This window comes from Nelumbo nucifera, chromosome 1 (assembly GCF_055504915.1).
Source record: "Nelumbo nucifera cultivar China Antique chromosome 1, China Antique-T2T, whole genome shotgun sequence".
Classification (NCBI taxonomy): Eukaryota; Viridiplantae; Streptophyta; class Magnoliopsida; order Proteales; family Nelumbonaceae; genus Nelumbo; species Nelumbo nucifera.
In genome coordinates, this window is record NC_142649.1 from 206,506,657 (window position 1) to 206,521,637 (window position 14,981).

The 14,981-nt window shown below is 38.5% G+C and overlaps 1 protein-coding gene across 1 annotated transcript; it reads left to right on the plus strand.

Moving 5' to 3' along the window:
* Positions 1-1,840: 1,840 nt before the first annotated feature.
* LOC148804409 (uncharacterized) lies at positions 1,841-3,251 on the plus strand. The gene is made up of 2 exons (XM_088895959.1): positions 1,841-2,625; positions 2,955-3,251. The coding sequence occupies exons 1-2, from the start codon at positions 2,208-2,210 to the stop codon at positions 2,990-2,992; spliced, it is 456 nt and encodes a 151-aa protein (XP_088752085.1). The 5' UTR covers positions 1,841-2,207; the 3' UTR covers positions 2,993-3,251.
* Positions 3,252-14,981: the final 11,730 nt, after the last annotated feature.

The window sequence follows — 14,981 nt, forward strand, 5'->3', positions numbered from 1 at the left end:
AGGACAGCTTAGATAGTTAGATGATATGAAGATGATTTCTTTTTTAGTTGTATACGATGAGTCCATGGGTTTTTGTTACTCTTATATCCATGGAGAAGGAATTACTGCTGCATTTCAAAACTCAGAAATACCCAACAAAGATGCACTTAAGAATTATCCCTAAGTGCATGTATTATGCGATCAAATTCATCTTGACGGTTGGGTGGGTTAAATGGGTTGGGTGGGTTAAATGGGTGACCCAACCCATTCTGGACCCGCGTGACCCAACCCATTCTGGAGGTTGGGTGGGTTAAATGGGTTGGGGTTGTTGAGTTGGGCCTAGTTGTTTTTATTCTTATTTTAAGTTATTTAGTTAGGAAGTTGTTGGGTTTTAGGCCCATTAGTTTATGTTTTTAAGTTGTGACTGTTCAACTACTTTAGTAGCCACCCTACTAAGGGCATCCTTGTAATATATCATCCTTTAAGTTAAGTATGAATTATAATGAGGGGTTGGCGACTATGGTTAATCTAAGAATCCTGGTTGACTTCCTACTCTTTTCTTCTCTACTGCTGAAATCTTCATCTTCTTCTTTCCCTTCACAAGTAATTCAACTAAATTTGCAATCAGTGATTTCTACTTGGTATCAGAACAGGTCAAATGTTCTTTGAGTTATTTTCTCATGCAACCCTAAATCGGCCGACTGCATAGTGATTTAAGAGGCTGATCGAAGATCTCAGGTAAGCCCAGTTTTTAGATTTTTTGGTGGATCTGTTTGCCCTGTAGCTAGTCTAGGGTTTCTCATTAAAATCTGCTACTTTAAGTTGTTGAGCTAGTTAGGAAGTTGGGCTTTAGGCTCATTAGTTTATGTTTTTAAGTTGTGACTGTTCAACTACTTTAGTAGTCGCCATACTAAGGGCATCCTTGTAATATATCATCCTTTAAGTTAAGTATGAATTATAACAAGGGGTTGGCGGCTAGGGTTAATCTAAGAATCCTGGTTGACTTCCTACTCTTTTCTTCTCTACTGCTGAAATATTCATCTTCTTATTTCCCTTCACAAGGAATTCAACTAAATCTACAATCAGTGATTTTTACTTGGTATCAAAGCAGGCCAAAGGTTCATTGAGTTGTTTTCTCATGCAGCCCTAGATCGGCCAACTGCATGGTGATTTAAGAGGTTGATCGAAGATCTCAGGTAAGCCTAGTTTTTGGATTTTTTAGTGGATCTGTTTACCCTGTAGCTGGTCTAAGGTTTTTCATTAAAATCAGGAAAAATTGAAGAAAGGGGAAGATTCCTGTTTTTGTTGGACTCTTTAATTTTGACCTAGGAAGTGGTGCTTTAATTTTTTAGGGTTCCTTGGAGTTTTCTATAGGGGCGGTTCAAGTCTTGCCTGATTTGGAGGCTTCTAGAGAGAGTGGTTGCCTCTTCTCTCTCTTCTCCCGTCCTGTAGAAAATGAATCTTTTGTGGGAAGACAGTTTAGGACACCAAAAAGGTGTTGTTGGTTCCAGAAGTGTTTCGTTTGATCTTGCATATTTCAATTATTTTCTTTACACTTTTTGAGAAGCATGGAGGGTCACAGAGTTGAAAATAAGCCCGGGAGTGAAATGAGACCAGTGAGAGGAGGTGTTGGAGACCTTTTCGGGACTGGGGCCATTAGTACAGTTATGTTGGATGGTGCAAATTACTTAGAATGGTCACAATCTGCAAAGGTGGCCATTGGTGCTCGTGGGAAATTATGGTATATCACTAGTGAATAGTGAAACCCAAAACTAGCAACTCCCGGTGGGTATAGGAGAATTATATGGTGATGACTTGGTTGTGCAACTCCATGTTGCCCCATATAAGTAAATTTTTTATGGGCAAATACAACTAAGGAAATATGGGATGGGGTTGTAGAAACCTATTCACAGAGGGAGAATGTTATTAAGGCTTATCATTTGAGAAATCAAATTATTTCTACAAGGCAGGGAGATAGACCTGTTGCAGCCTATTTTTCAGCCCTTAAAACCCTATGGCAGGAGATTGACCATTTAGTGACATTTGCTTGGGAAACCACTAAGGATGCAACTACCTATCAGAAATATCTAGAGAAGTATAGGGTGTTTTTTCTTGCTGGCCTTAATCATGAGTATGATATTGCAAGACAACATCTTCTTTGCAGGGACAGTGTTATCCTCTCTCAGGCATATGCCTTTGTGTCAGGGGAGGAGAGCAGGAGAGATGTGATGATGAAAAATCCTGTTTTTTATCAGTCTGCCATGGTGAATACTATGAAACCTAAACAAAGTGGAGATCGGGGTGGTAGTGAAATTAAGAAGGAAGATAAAAGAGATTTGATCTGTGACTACTGTAAGAAGCCTAAACACACAAGAGATACTTGTTGGAAGCTTCACCCACATCTTGTGTCGAATAGACTGAAAAATAAGAAGGGAAATGCTCACATGGCAGTTACTGGTGACATTCTGGCCCCTTCTACTACAACTACTCTAGTGTCTGTTGTATCTGCTGCAGTAAGGGCCGAACTTGAGAGGTATGGGCAACTTCTGAATCAACGGGATACAGCTAGTTCCAGTTTGGCAGCAAGCAGACAACAAGGTACAGGTGGTACTGATGGAGTCCACTCTACTTCCTTTGCTCACACAGGTAGTTCACATGTTACTACAAATTATTTTTCTACTTCAGGTAAGGAGGGAACTCCTTGGATTATAGATTCTAGAGCCTCAGAGCACATGACCCATAACTCTACTATTTTTTCCTCTTACCAGCTCTGTTCTGACAGAGATAGGGTCTCTATAGTTGATGGATTCCATATTTCCATTGCTGGGAAGGGATCTGTCAAGATTAGTGATTCTATTTCCCTTCCCTCTGTCTTTCATGTTCCCAGATTGAGCACCAATTTGCTATCTGTTAGTAGTTTGATTAAGAACCTGAACTGGTCAGTAATTTTTTCTCCTGGTCATTGTATTTTGCAGGATTTGGATTCAAAGATGACGATTGGGAGTGGTCGTGAAGTAAATGGAATCTACCTTCTGGATGTGCTTCATCCTCATCAGTTATCATGTCAGCAGGGATAGTGAGTTAGGGTTTGTGGGTCAAATTATGCTTTGGCATAATCGTTTGGGCCATTTACCTTTTTCTTCTTTGAGTCTTTTGTTTCTAAAACTTTTTGAGTTTGTTAGTATGTCAAGTCTGGAGTGTGAAGGTTGTCAACTTGGAAAGCATTGTAGACATTCATTTAAACATAGTAATAAAAGGTGTTATTCTTCTTCTGGTGTGTGGGGACTTTACCATGTTCCTTATATGGAAGGCTATCGATATTTTCTCTTATTTGTGGATGATTTCTCACGATACTCTTGGATTTACCTGATGAGATCCCGCGATGAAGTACCATCCTTGGTGAGGCAATTTCATCAGATGGTGCTAACACAGTTTGGAACAAGAATAAATGTGTTCAGATTAAACAATGCCAGGAAATGTTTTGAAAAACACCTTGCCTCATATCTGTTAGAATGTGGTATTGTCCATCAGAGTAGTTCCTACAGTTCATAGTAGAATGGTGTTGCAGAAAGGAAGAACAAGCACATTGTTGAGATTGCAAGAAGCATGATGATCACATCTACAGTTCCAGTTCGGTTTTGGGGCGATGCAGTTCTCACAGCAGTATATCTGATTAATAAGGTGCTCTCTCGTATACTTGGATTCAGCACCCCATTCAGTTTCCTTTTTCCTGAGGGGGAGATGTTTCATATTCCTCTCAGGGTGTTTGGGTGTGTATGCTTTTCCCATATCCTTGGTCCTCACTGCTCAAAGCTTGATCATAAGGCAAAGAAGTGTGTCTTCCTTAGATATGCAAAAAATCAGAAAGGGTATTGCTGCTATAATCCAGTCTCTGGGAGCCGGTATGTTACCATGGATGACACATTTTTTGAATCCATATACTTCTTCTCAAAGAATCCTTCTCAGGGGGAGTGTTTTGGGGAAGTGAGTCAGCAGTCTATTCCTCTCCCAATTCCAGTCCCCGTGTCTACTCTTATGCTTGACCCTCCTGTGTCACCTACCTTACCACCTCTTTTACGTCCTGCTTCTCAGTATTACTCACGACAAAGACTTCACAGGGAGGTTGATTCCACAATAACAGAACTCACATCACTTCCTATTGGTTCTTTGGAGACTCCAGATTCAACTGACATGGATTCAGGTATTCATCTTGATCCTACTACTGTTTTAGTTCCCATTGATTCTACTAACCTTGTTATAGATAACCTCGATCTTCCTATTGCTCTCAGAAAAGGGAAGAGAAAGTGTACTGTTCATTGTATTTCACAGTATTTATCATACAATGGACTTTCTCCTTTCTACCATGCTTTTCTTTCCTCTCTTGACTCTGTGTTTGTACCCAAGGGTGTTAGTGAGACTCTCTCCAAACATGAGTGGAAGACAGCTATGTAGGAAGAGATAGAAACTTTGATTAAGAATCAGACATGGGGCATTGTGGATCTACCAGAGGGCAATGAGACAATTGGATGTAGATGGGTTTACATAGAAAAAGATAAAGTAGATGGAAGTATAGAAAGGTATAAGGCCGGACTTGTTGCAAAAGGGTACACACAGACCTATGGCATTGATTACTTAGAGACCTTTGCACCAGTTGCAAAGATGACCTCTGTTTGCATACTTTTTTCTCTTGCTGCCACATTCTCTTGGCCCTTGTTTCAACTTGATGTAAAGAATGTTTTTCTAAATGGGGATCTGTAAGAGGAAGTGTATATGGATCTTCCTGCTGGTTTCTACAGCGATGCTAAAAAGGGAAAGGTATGCAGGCTTAAGAATCACTTTATGGCTTGAAACAATCTCCCAAAGCATGGTTTGACAGATTCAAAAAGGCCTTGATTGCTTTTGGCTACACTCAGACTCAATCCGATCATACATTGTTTGTGAAGTGAAGGGGATCTTCGGTGTTAGTCCTAATTGTTTATGTGGATGATATTGTTGTCATGGGGAATGATCTAAGTGAGATTGATTGTTTGAAAAGGAATCTACATAAAGAATTTGAAATTAAGGATCTTGGAGATCTGAGATATTTCTTAAGCATTAAAGTTGCAAGATCAAAACATAGAATTTTTACTCTCAAAGGAAGTATGTCTTGGATCTTCTTCAAGAAACAGGGAAATTTGGAACGAAGGGAATCAATACCCCTATTGATCAGAACCATAAAATCACTGCATTAAAAGGTGAGCCAGTAAAGGACATTGGGAGATATCAGAGACTTGTGGGTCGACTACTATACTTATGTATGACAAGACCAGACATTTCCTATGTAGTAAGTGTGGTAAGTCAATACATGCATGCTCCACGAATCCAGTATTGGGAGGTAGTTGACAGGATTCTTGCTTATTTGAAGGGACACTCGGGTAGAGGCATATTGTTTACTGATCATGAACAATTGAAACTAGAGGCTTACACAGATGCAAATTGGGCAGGATGCCTTGATCACTAGAGATCAACTTCAGGAGTGTGCACCTTTGTTGGGGGTAACCTTGTCTCATGGAAGAGTAAGAAACAAACAGTGGTGGCAAGATCAAGTGCTGAAACTGAATACATGGCCATGGCACATGGAGTTTCAGAACTTCTTTGGGTTCGTTCCCTATTAGAAGAAATTGGTGTACAGGTAGAAAACCTTTGATGTTGTACTACGATAACCAGGCAGCAATTAACATTGCCCATAACCCAGTCCAGCATGACCGAACTAAGCACATTGAAGTGGATAGACATTTTATCAGAGAAAGAGTGACTTATGGAGAAATTTGTCTTCCATACATTGCTTCTAATCTGCAGCTCACTGATGTTCTCACAAAAGGTGTTGCAACGAACAAGCTGGAGCATGATCTACGCAAGTCAGGAATGTGTGACATTTACTTCCAACTTGGGGGGGGGGGGGTGTTGAGTTGGGCCTAGTTGTTTTTATTCTTATTTTAAGTTATTTAGTTAGGAAGTTGTTGGGCTTTAGGCCCATTAGTTTATGTTTTTAAGTTGTGACTGTTCAACTACTTTAGTAGCTGCCCTACTAAGGGCATTCTTGTAATATCTCATCCTTTAAGTTAAGTATAAATTATAATGAGGGGTTGGCGGCTAGGGTTAATCTAAGAATCCTGGTTGACTTCCACTATTTTCTTCTCTACTACTGAAATCTTCATCTTCTTCTTCTTTTCCTTCACAAGGAATTCAACTAAATTTGTAATCAGTGATTTCTACTGGGGTCAAGATTGCCAGACTTATCTATACTCACCAAACCTCAAAAACAATTGAAGTGGCTCAAACTCAGGCCTCTTAGCACGTCCACATCTCATTACAATTCCAAACCACCATACCACATTTCATTTTGTAATTAAAAGTGAAATAAAATAGATTTTATAAACTTTCGTATTCACATGCAATTTTATAAAGTAATTTTTTGAAAAAGGATTTTTACAAAAGCACTTTGGTACAAAAGCACTTTTATAAAAGTACTTTTACATAAAAGCATTGTTGTGCAAGCACTTTTATAAAAGTACTTCTACAAAAGCACTTTTACGCGAAAGCATTTTATGAAAGTATCATTACGAAAAAACTTTTATGAAAGCATAAAAGCACTTTTATAAAAGTACTTTTATGAAAGCACTTTTACAAAAATACTTTTACGAAAATACTTTTATGAAAGCATTAAAGCACTTTTATAAAATTACTTTTACAAAAGCACTTTAAGATGAAGGCACATTTATAAATGTACTTTTATGAAAGCACCTTTATGAAAGCATAAAAGCACTTTTTATAAAAGTATTTTTACAAAAACACTTTTTATAAAAGTATTTTACAAAAACACTTTTTATAAAAGTATTTTTACAAAAACACTTTTATGATGAAAGCACTTTTATGGAAGTACTTTTATAGAAGTACTTTTATAAAAGTACTTTTGTAAAAGCACTTTTACAAAAGCACTTGTATAAAACTTATGATTTTTTTGGTATTTGTTTTGCATTTTTTACAATTTTATGGTAATTTTATATATTTTCTAAAAAATTTTGGTATTTTCTCCATTTTCTACAATTTTTGGTGATTTTTTGCATATTTTTCTGATTTTTTCTTCAAAAGTTTGCATTTTCTGCATTTTTTGGTATTTTTATGCTTTTTTTAATTTCTTGTACTTTTTGAATTTTCTGGAATTTCTGGTATTTTTTGTATTTTCTATAAAATTTCTACTATTTTTTTGCATTTATCTATTATTTTTGCATTTTCGGGTATATGAGTTTACCTGACTTGTTTTTGTCATGTGACAATCTTTGAGAGAGATGATTCTCTCAAAAATGTTTTTTTTTTTCGGATATGCGGGTCAATCCAACCTATTTCTATAATGTGGTAATTCTTAAGAGAGATGATTTTCTCAAAAATGTTTTTTTTTTTTCGAATACATGTGTTGACCTGGCCTGGTTCTATCACATGGCATCCTTGAGAGAGATTATTTTCTCAAAAATTATTATTTCGGGTATACGTGTTGTCTTGACATATTTTTGTATTTATAGGTGAGGGTATGTGGGTTAGTATGGGTGAGGGTGGTTAGGAGTCAATATGAATGGGTCAAGTGGGTCAGGGTTAGAGTGGGTTATGACCTTGTAACAAGGATTTATGATGGATCATGGTGGGTCAATATAGGTAGGTTGGTATTCAACCTTTACCCAACCCAACGCACCCATTTGCCACCCCTATTATAGATAGAGCTGACTTTGACCTAACCCATCCTGACCCTAATGGGTACCCTCGAGCCAACCCTCTTTACCCTTTCCATTGACCCTAATGGGTTATTTGACGCATATTGACTCGCCAATAGATTGGGTGGGTATAGGTGGGTTCCAAGGTGGGTGGTCAAATGGGTTGGGGTCAAGATTGCTAGTCCTAATGAATGTTTTAGCCGTTTGAGACCATCTTAATCCATTGTATATCATAATAGTAAATGTCTTGATCCATGGCTTTTCATATTTTGATTCGTCAGATGTAAGTCTAACCTTCAAATTTGATATAAAGAACTTGATTAAAAGAGGAATACATCAGAATAGAAGAAGAAGATGGAGAAGAAGAAGAAGAGAGCTTGATAATCTCCTCTCTCCCTTCTTTATTCTTTTATTAATCTTTATTAACTAGGCTAATTACATGTCTGCCCTTAAGTGGATGACTAGCTAAGTAAGAACTTATAAAAGAGATTAACATGTCCATAAAGAAAGGCCCATTAACATACACAACAAATAAAAACTAGGCTTAAACATAAAACAGATGCTAGGGCCCATTTGGCCCAGTCTCTCCACATCATCCTAAAGGATGAAATAGCGCCAGAAAAAATATGGGTGCTGGTTTGCATTGGTTGTTTTCTCCAATCAACGATGGTTGTTCCTTCCAATCAACGAGAAAACTTTCAAACACAAGTCAGATCATCTTTGATAGCTACTGTTTCGTTTCCTTCCTCTGTGATGAAGAAAAGAAGAGGGCTTTGAGTGGGGGGTAGGGGCAATGAGATGGCTTCGAGGACAAGGGAGCGATACAAGAAGTTAACGAAGATGAGCTTGGACTTGCCGTGATGGAGGAGGACAGAGATGGTCCGAGCATCCAAGTGGGTATTGATGCTATTGAGAATGGCACCGACCATGGGGATGGCAAAGTGGAGCTAGTACATGGCTAGGACATTTGGAGCAATGATAGGGACTGTATCACCTCTCTCTCTTAATGCTAAGCTAAGTGAAGGCTAAAGCAAGTTGTAGGCACCGACAATGGGACGAGGTGTAGGAGATAGGCAATAGAGTGTAAGGCAAAGTATAGAAATGATAATAAGTGTAAAATTATTCGAATAATTATCAAAAGAGTAGTTTGGGGATTTAAAACTCTTGTAATAGCAAAATGAGAATCTTTTTTGCCAACGGAATGCTAATGGAAGGGTGTATTTTCTTAATGATGAAGTTCAGGGGGTCTTTGTTGCAAAAAACGTGTAAGGGGTCTTTGTCTTTGAATTACACTAACCCCATAGTACAGAGGGTCCGTGTAATTTACCCAAAACAAATACGGAATTTAAAGTTACAATTTTGCCTTTGAATGATTGATGTGCACATCACATTCTGTGCACCCATGGGTGCACTGGACAAGTGCTGGAAGGTTGGGCGAAATTTTAAAAATTTATTTTCTCCAATCTGGGAATTGCATTCCCTAATTTAGAAAACTGCATTTTCAAAGTTTATTCTTGAATCTAAAACCGGACCAGATTTGAAACCAAAAGGGAGGAGAAGGATATACCTGATACGAAGTAACAGTAACTCCCAATGAAGGTGTTCACGCCCAACGAGAAGACCAAAACCCGCTTCCACTGAAGATGACACAGTGTGTGGTGAAGCAGGATCAGTAGGACGGCTCTTCAACAAGAACCGAAATTCTTCAGCAAGAATGAAACAAGGGTTGGTGAGTACGACTTCAGATTGTTTCTTCAGCCAAGAAACAATATCAAGAACCGTTCTTGATCAGATCCACAATTGGAGATTGAACTAGGTAGAGATAACAAGAACAAGAGAGAACTCTATAGATTGTTATGTATAAAATTGAGGAATTCGCCCCTTATTTATAGTCTTCTTTGGATCAGCCTCCTAATCTAATTAGGAGAGAGTTTCTTGAAACAAATCTGATATTTGGATCTGGACTCTTAAATGGATAAGACTTATCTTATCCTTCAGCTAATCATAATCAGATTATAAATAAGATCTTTCCCCTTTTAATTAACTAACTTAAGCCCAATTCGAATTGGGATTTAGGCCCATTAAGTTTATGTGCTCACTAACTCCTTAACCTGCTGCCCAGTTGTAGTTCATGATATTGCTGAGTTCCTAAATGCTAACGTTTAGCTTATTCATGTTGTAGTTCATGATAAACTGATTGAAGTACGGAGGCAAGGAATTGAGGACAACATCAATTTTGATGTCATGATCTAGCCCTGACCCGAGAGCCTCCAATTCATTGATATAACCCATCATCTTTAGACAATGGTCATGAACTTGTTGGTTCTTCGTCATCTGTGCGGTCATAAACAATTGTAAGACCTTTTGTCGAGTAGAACGGTTCTGCTCTTCATATATAGTCTTCAGACTATCCAATATACCCTTGGACACTTCGATCTTATCAAATTGTCACTGTATCAGATTGTCTAAAGAGGTTATAATATAACACCGGGCAAGAAATTTTTTCTCTTCCTATTCTTGATATTCTCTCCTTTGGGCCTCAAAAGCCCTGTCACCCGGACGATCCGGAGCAGGGTTCTTAGTAATTTTGTCCAATTTCTCGGACATCAGAACCAGCATAAGGTTTTGGAACCAATCAGCATAATAAGGGCCCTTGAGTTTGTTATCATCCAACAATTTGGTGAAGTTTCCATTTGCCATTTCTAGTAAAGGCAAAGCAGATTTATAAGTCCACAACGTAATTGATTCATGTCATTACATAGAGACAATTGTGTCTCTGGAAATGTGGGAAACCACATGGGGTGCATGGAGCCAATTGTTTCAACTGCAAAAGCCCACCACCTTCTGTGAAGGATCCCATCCACTCATCTTATGAGCTTTCCCTTTGGCCTCTGTTAGACAAGGTTCATTACCATTTTAGGTTAAACTTTTTTGTCTAGTAAGTGCTCACCCATCATGTTCATGAACGCCAAAGTACCGTGAGAGAGTTTTCCATTTTAGGATAGGCCCTTCCCACATCGGTCTATGACGCTCCTATCATCTCATGAAGTAATCCAGCCAACTACATTAGTAGATGGATAACCCAATTTTATGGTGCATCTCCACCCACCAATACAACCAACCTTCATACTAATAATGGAAGGCCTTTAGAGAATTCATCATATGAAATTCCCTATCACATGCACTTATATTTAATGGAGAGAATGAAAAACCCCCTATATTTGATTTAGGTCAAACCAAAGTGGCTCCCATTGGCTTTCATAAAGCCAAATTTAAAGTGGGCCTGAAACGGCTAGGGTTCCGGGGTGTTCCTCTTGGGGAGAAACTGAAGTGGGCCCCACTGAGAAGGGGAGATCATCCAATGATCTTAAGGGCACCATGGCAATGATGTGCATTCAGTCATGGTGTTTGAAAGAGCTACTATCGAATTAACATGGGCCAAGCATTTTGTACGCATCACATCACATCACATGCATCACATGCATGAAATCCGTAATTGACCCAATCAATTAAATAACTGTAAAACCCATAATTAAAATTTAAAAATCTTTTCAGCCCATTTAAAGCCCATAATATTATCTAGGTATATGGGTTGAACTGCAAAGAGCAGTTTGGCCCATATAGCATTTATGCTGAATTAGGCTAAAGTAGTTTTAACAAATTAAAATTGAGTTTTACAGATGTGGGCCGAATTGCATCTTGCAATTAACCATAAACCCCTCGGCCCATGAAGGAAATTTTAGGGCTAAGAATAGCCCCATCAAACCACAAATTTGGTCCCACCAGTTTGCCGAATTGCATCTTGCAATTAACCATAAACCCCTCGGCCCATGAAGGAAATTTTAGGGCTAAGAATAGCCCCATCGAACCACAAATTTGGTCCCACCAGTTTGGTCCAATCTGGTTCAAATGGGCCTAGGGTTTGATGTTTAATTCAAGATCCAATTCAAGAAACATGATCTGAAAATAAAGAAATTGATACATGACAATCAAGAATCAATAAATAATAGCAAGAGGGTTGTTCATAAGGCTGTAACCCTGCAAAAGCAAAATTAGTTCGCATTTGCAGTTTCCAAAACTGCAAATTGCAGATCGTCGAACCCAAATTTGCAAAATTTTCTCCTTCGCGCTTCTAGTTTCGTCTTCAAATGAAATAAAATAGAAAACCTAATTTTTTCTATTAATATTACATCATATTTGAATTCCTATACATTCTGTCTAAAATTAAAAATAATAAAAATTAATTACAGACTAAGAATTAATAGAAAAAATGCAGATGCTCAGATTTCTTGCGCTGTAGAAAGATTTCGATCTCTTCTATTCGAACAACCCAAAATTCAAGAAATATAAATAGAACAATTCTAAATATATAATTGAATAATAAAGATTTATTTTCAGATCATTCGCCCAAAATTGGGAACTGATTTCCAAAAAAAACGCTAACTGTGCAAATCGGGTAGAACGGTTTCTACCGTTTTGTGCAGATCAAATCTGGCTAAATTTCAGTTCATGAATCAAACCATGGCTCTGGTACCACTAAGGGGATGCGAGATCCATCATATGGATGGTCGAACCCTGCAGGAAGGTTGGGTGAATTTTCAAAAATTTCTTTTCTCCCATTCGGGAATCACATTCCCTAATTTAGAAAACTGCATTTTCAAGGTTCATTCTTGAATCCAAAACCGGACCAGATCTGGAACCAAAAGGGAGGATAAGGATATACCTGATACAAAGTAACAGTAACTCCCAATGAACGTGTTCACGCCCAAGGAGAAGACCAAAACCCGCCTCCACTGAAGATGACATAGTGTGTGGTGAAGCAAGATCAGCAGGACGGATCTTCAGCAAGAACTGAAATTCTTCAGCAAAAATGAAACAAGGATTGGTGAGCACGACTTCAGATTGTTTCTTCAGCCAAGAAACAATATCAAGAACATTTCTTGATCAGATCCATAATTGGAAATCGAATTGGGTAGGGATGGCAAGAACATGAGAGAACTCTACAGATTGTTATGTATAAAACTGAGGAATTCGCCCCCTATTTATTGTCTTCTTTGGGTCGACCTCCTAATCTAATTAGGAGAGTTTCTTAATCCAAATATGATATTTGGATCTGGACTCTTAAATGGATAAGACTTATCTTATCCTTCAACTAATCCTAATCAGATTATAAATCAGATATTGCCCCTTTTAATTAACTAATTTAAGCCCAGTTTGAATTGGGATTTAGGCCCATTAAGCTTATGTGCTCACTTACTCCTTAACTTGCTGCCCAATTGGCTCTCTTTGTATGGCGTGTGACCCTTGCATCGATCTACACATCAACCACATGGGTTCAGCCTAGCCTTTGTTATAAGGCCTGGCTGAATTCACTATAGGAGACAGTGAACCCCTGAGTCCATTACCATGGGCTCTTAATGGGCCCAACATTTACACTAAATGGTTCTTGGATCCAACCACCTTATGAAAACCCAAGAACTGTGGGCAAATGCAAGATTAGCCCATCAGGTATTACCCTCAATGGTTTTACACTTAACTTTTCAGCTCATAATGATCAAACACTGTCCGACAAGAGAGGACCTCTCCCTCGCTTGCAAGGAATAGAGTTGCACTCTCTACTCACATGGATCCCAAGAATTAAAACCTTTTGCAAATATTTTGAAACCATATATATGTATGTATGTATGTATATCTCTATATAAATATATTTTGTAAAACAAATCTCAACGTTTGAAATCAACTGCCGACAAATTAGGTTTTTATTAGAGAGAGTGCATTCCCCGATCATTCACTTTGTCCGACAAATGGGCTATGATCACCCACTTAGATGAATTCTCAAACTATCCCAACATACCTAGGTTTTAACCCTCTCTAAGGATCTTATTGATTGTCATATCAAAGACAACCCAATCCGACACTTAGTGCAGTACCATAATCGAGTATAGGGGTCAGGTGTAACATTCCAGTTTTGCCCATCTATCTCCAAGGTGCAAGGCAATACTGGAATTTGTTCTGGTTTAGGGTTTCAAGAAAACCCATAGTGCATGTGCCTCAAGTCTCACCCTGATAGCTGAGACAAGCCACCCCAACCAACTTGGCGGCACATCAGTGTTAGCCTTGACAGGATAAATCTCTCCAGACCTATCCAATGGTTATGAATATTCTAAACTAACACGAATCTCATAAGTGTCCAATTTAAGGGTATTACACAAAAACACCCCACAATAACATGAATGAATTATATACTTTATTCATTTACAATAAATGTCAAAAGATACATCAATCTGATTGGAGCTAAGGGCATAACTGTCTAAGACTGGGCATCCAAGTGGGTATTGATGCTGTTGAGAATGGCACCGACCATGGGGATGGCAAAGTGGAGCTAGTACATGGCTGGGACATTCGGAGCTACGATAGACTGCATCTCCTCTCTCTCTTGATGCTGAGCCAAGTGAAGGCTAAAGCAAGTTGTAGGCACCGATAATGGGGCGAGGTGTAGGAGATAGGCAATAGAGTGTAAGGCAAAGTAGAGAAATGATAATAAGTGTAAAATTATTCGAATAATTATCAAAAGGGTAGTTTGGGGATTTAAAACTCTTGTAATAGCAAAATGAGAATCTTTTTTGCCAATGGAATGCTAATGTAAGGGTGTATTTGCCTAACGACGAAGTTTAGGGTGTCTTTGTTGCAAAAAAAGTGTAAGAAGTCTTTGTCTTTGAATTACACGTGGGTCTGTCCAAAACAAATACAGAATTTAAAGTGAATGATTGATGTGTACGTCGCATTCTGTGCACCTGTGGGTAGTGCACCCGGGAATGAGAGGTTAACACGTGTTAATCACTAATTAACGAAAGTTTTCTCCGTTATTATTAATTTGACTGGTTGAATCGGCTATTGTTGATTCTCCTCCGGTTGAACTGTCCATAAAGGACAAAAAATTATTTAAAGGATTTCTTTCAAGGATTTCATTCGAACCCCCTCAGTCCTCCCATTTCCTCCACTTCGCCGGTTTTCCCAATCCCACAAATTTGAACGAAGCACTTCGCCGGTTCTCCCAATCCCACAAATTTGAACGAAGAAGAGAAGAAGAAGAGTCCGAGAGCCTTCTCAGACTCTAAAGAGCTTCTAAACGCGCGAAAACAAGCATATTCGATGTGCAACCACGATATTCTTCTTACACTGTTAACTTTTTTATTTTATTTGGAGAGGTCTAGCACCAAGTTATTTGGCCCTTCCTAAAAGGGACTCGATCTGGTC